The 4,473-nt window shown below is 43.9% G+C and overlaps 1 protein-coding gene across 1 annotated transcript in view; it reads left to right on the top strand.

Moving 5' to 3' along the window:
- LOC119834119 (integrator complex subunit 7) overlaps positions 1-4,473 on the top strand; it is a 12,841-nt gene that overhangs the window by 5,610 nt on the left and 2,758 nt on the right. Inside the window, exons 9-15 of the mRNA XM_038358409.1 lie at positions 101-289; positions 628-758; positions 1,087-1,319; positions 1,636-1,784; positions 2,346-2,547; positions 3,257-3,474; positions 4,242-4,326. Coding sequence (XP_038214337.1) covers positions 101-289; positions 628-758; positions 1,087-1,319; positions 1,636-1,784; positions 2,346-2,547; positions 3,257-3,474; positions 4,242-4,326 — 1,207 coding nt within the window. The remainder of the gene's footprint in view (positions 1-100; positions 290-627; positions 759-1,086; positions 1,320-1,635; positions 1,785-2,345; positions 2,548-3,256; positions 3,475-4,241; positions 4,327-4,473) is intronic.

The raw sequence follows: 4,473 nt of genomic DNA, 5'->3' as shown, positions 1-4,473 counted from the left end.
ATATATTATTTTATTTCAGTTATGAAAATGTATTTGTATCTGTTTTTACCAACCTATCAGCAAAAGATAAAATTTAAAAAAATAGATAACAATTTCTCAGAGAGGCTGCCCGTAACGACCTAAGTTACGACGGTACAACACTAGTGCTAATCTGCACAGTGCTGCTCCAAGAGCGAGCCCGTGCAGCCTTGACTATGAAGCTTAAAAGCTCATGGATGGACAGGATCCTGGAGGCGATAGCTGGAGCTGATGGATGGACGAGATATAGAGTTGCCAGGGTTTGTTTGAGGTGGGTATCATTCATATTATGCAACACTAGTTTGTGTGCCGCGTTGTCACCAGCAGTTAATAACTTATCGTAATTTTTCCAATTTGATTTTGTCATCGACCCTTGATTGACAATGTGTGAATTGAATCTGTCCGTTTGTAGTGGGTCAAAACGGAGTTAAAAGGCTACATACAAACATGCAAACATACAGGTGAAGCTAACAAAAGCATGTCAAAAATACTTTCTAAAAGCCTGTTGTATATTGCGAATAATCTATTTTGAGGGCGGCAACACAGGCCGGGTGTATTTCCAAAAAAAAAAAAAACAAAAATTTAAAAATATCTATCAAAATGTTGCAGGTACGGTCACCACAAACTAGCGGCCGAGATACTAAAGCGTCTCTCGCGGGAGGCGCCCAGCGAGGCGGCGCAGCGCTGGCTCACGGCGCTGCACCGCGCCGCCGACGCTGACGCTACTCTGTTGGAAGTCGGTCAGTTTATCTACCCTCGTATTGCTTAAATTAACCGCTTTCAAATTGTGTAATTCGATTAGATTTAAATGGGACATGCTGTCAAGTAAAAAGATAATCATGAAAGTTGAAATTTATGAGATGATAAAGTCTAAAGTTATCGGGTTTATTACCAACTTTTTTGTATATGTATATGAGAACGGTTAATATTTTTGTATGTAGTGATTTTTTCTCTTTTTTGTATTAAAAGCCTAATTTGTAATATTAACATTTATCAAAATTTTATCAATTCAATATAGCACGTTTCATTGCACAATCACGCTGTGTTATCTCACAATTACTATTCCAGGTATTAGCGGGCTCGAAGAGGCGAGCGCCAAGTGGGAGCTGTTCGGGTCGGCGGGCGTGTCGGCGCGCGGCGGCTGCTCGGGCGGCTGCGGCGGCTGCGGCGCCTGCGAGCCGCTCGCGCCCGCCTGGGCGGCTGCGCGCGCGCACGCGCTGGCCGCGCTCGCGCGCGCCGCCGCCGCCGCGCGCGCGCTCTGCACGCAGCCCCCGCCCGCCATCGCGCTCGCGCACGCGCAGGTCAGTGCGCTGCACATCCAAAAAGATATTTTCTTTTATGTTTTTATATATTTACATTTTTTTTCTTAAGAATAAAATAATATTTTAGATTTACCACACAAAATATATATATATTATCATAATACCAATAATTACAAAAAGTTTAAAAGTTAGAAAAATAAACTACAACAAACTTTGTGTGCGTTACGCCAATATGGTCGGCATAGCACCGATCTTCAGGGCCCCACTAGACAACAGATCATAGCCCAGTGTCCCTATTCTATAACCTCTATACAAAAATGGCGAGGATAACGTGAGTGCGTCACGTTGTGCGCAGGCGGCGCGCGACCCGGCGGCGCGCGCGGGCGCGAGCGCGCACGCGCTGCGGCGGGCGGCGCGCGCGCTGCACGCGGTGGCGGCGCGCTACGGCGCCATCGCGCGCACCGCCTTCCACGCGCACACCTCTACGCTGCGCCTGTTCGACATGTATCCTTTGCTAGCGGCCCGCCCCGGCTTCGCCCGTGGTACATATGCAGCCTATAGCCTTCCTCAATAAATGGGCTATCTGACACGGAAAGAAATTTTCAAATCGGACCAGAGTAGTTCCTGAGATTAGTGCGTTCAAACAAACTCTTCAGCGTTATAGTATTAGTATAGATAATATGACTTTTGGTTTGGATACCATAAAGAAGTGTCATAAAAAATTATGAATTAATGGTCATTAATTGCGCAGTGCAATTTAATTAGTGTGCACTGTACACTAATTAAATAAATCCTCCCTCTGTTTCGTGCAAGTTATCAATCGTTGACCCTGTAGTGTTTCTGTATCGTATAAATCCTAAAAGCTTGAGTGTCTCGGGTTAGCGGATAGTGGGGAGCTCAGTCACGCAGCAGCCTCGGGCGTGAGCAGACATGTGTTTTACCCTACTGCTGACGTTACGAGCCATAACCATTCCCAGTATATACGAGTACATACGATAATATACATACACCTAGCAATTAATCGACTCCTACTCTTCTATAATCATCCATAACCTTGTCTATCAGCTCACAATACACCTACAGCCAACTAGCGCAGCTCATAGAGCGTATAACCATGTCGCAAGTGGAAAGACCGGAACTGGTCAGCAAGGAGATGAAGCCCACCAGCCTAGAAGAAATGATAGCTTTGACTCCGGCCGCTGCTTTGGCTGAAATATCGACTAAATTGTTCGATAATCCCACTACTGGGTCGGGGATCACGCATAGGGTGAGTTAATTGTTTCCAGAAGTATGATGTCAACCCCACATACCATTTAATCGTAACTACGTTTCAAGGGAAAATACCAAAACTGACTAGGAGATGAAGATTCGGAAGAAATTACGATTAATAAAATGGGACGTAGAGGCATATTATAACGATTTATAAAACTTCTTCCAACTTGATCGTTGATGAATCGAAAGTAATTATATCTTGAAAACGGTGTATCTTATGATCTCGATTTTTTTCTAAACGATTTTAATGATAAAAATCTTAGGTTTTTGCTGTAAGAGGCGAAAAAGCTGTTATTTGTAATCTTTGATACGAAATTACTTTTTCCGAAGAGCAGTAAAAGGATCGGTTAAATTACATTCGTAAGGGTTTTTTGAACAATTTTAACAAATCAGACCTTAGTGCGAATTATTGTACATGCACTCCTGGACTCCCATTTTTTGGTGGTTATTTAACTATTGACATTGACTATCGAATTAAATCTGTCGGTTTAAATTGGGTCAAAATTGAGCCTAAAAGATTCGGTTACATACAAAAAGAAGATCAAACCAAAGCAAACAAGTGCAAAGGAATCTGATTATGCAGTTAGTTAATTTTCATTAAAATTGGCGTCGCAACTTCGTTCGGTGTGTTTCGTGCCTCCTAATTTCGTATCTCGCCTACCACGGCCAATAGAGATATTCACCCTGTACATGTGCGCGGGCAGCACGCGGAGGCCGTGCTGGCGGCGGTGGGCGCGGTGGGCGCGGGCGCGGGCGCGGGCGCGGCGTGGGCGCGCGACGTGTGCGGCGCGGGCGCGGGCGCCGCCGCGTGGTGCCGCGTGGCGCTGTCGCCGCCCAGCCGCCCGCCGCCCGCCGACCACGCCGCCACGCTGCCGCTCTCGCACCGCCTCGCGCTCTCGCTCGAGGGCGTCGTGCTGCGCGGGTGGGTACCACACACACACACACACACACACACAATAATATAAGAATTGGTAGAACGCCACACACACAGTATTACATACTCAAAACAGACACTCATACTTATTGTCATACACATAAATATACAAATGTCCATTGAACACATGCAGATACAAACGATTAAAAAGAAAGAGACTCCACACATACACACGCACACATGGATATATAAAACAACAGAAATGCCATGTCCATACACATACACGCATACTGACATCAACCATGCACGTAAACACATACGTTTATATAGTACAGTTATCGCATTATACAGACAATCGTACACTTAATGTATGCAGTTATATTAACATAAGAATATACAGATACTGCAATGTGATGGATAGATAGACAAACAAATAAACATCGTGTTATATGGACACAGGTACAATAGTGACGTATGAACTATTTTCACTTTAAATAAGTTAAATCTTTTCCAAAAGTTAGGAGTTAGGATTTCGGAGGCCTATTTCCTTCTCCTAGCCCTTCCCAGTCCATTCCTTCTTTCCAGTCATTAATCCTTTCCTTATCCCTTATCCCTTAAAAGCGGGCAGCGCATTCTCAGAGCCTCTGCGAATGTTCATGGGCGTTGGTGATCGTTTACCATCAGGCGAACCACCAGCTTAGTTACCCGCTATGACAACAAAAAAGAAAGTTATAATTAACTTAATTCCTATAACAACACTGTACTTTACGAACTTTATCGGTTAAATGTATAATAATCAATTGTTTTTGATATAGAAACAGTAAGAAGAAACCAATGCGACAAGTGAAAGGTGTACAAATAACCGTTACGGCCACACCTCACCCGCGAACCAATGAAAAGGTGAGTTTGTTGTATGACCCTACATCAAAAATTGTTATCTTTAAACTGTTACTGTTAAAGTTTTCTCATAACTCACGTTAAGTGTCATTTCCTTGATTTAAGCAACTTTACTGGATAGCAGAATATGACAAGGAAAAGTTAGAAAAA

The sequence above is a fragment of the Zerene cesonia genome, chromosome 18 (genome assembly GCF_012273895.1).
Source record: "Zerene cesonia ecotype Mississippi chromosome 18, Zerene_cesonia_1.1, whole genome shotgun sequence".
Lineage (NCBI taxonomy): Eukaryota > Metazoa > Arthropoda > Insecta > Lepidoptera > Pieridae > Zerene > Zerene cesonia.
The sequence above is the reverse complement of the archived record's forward strand: the minus strand, read 5'-3'. Positions and strand labels throughout refer to the sequence as shown.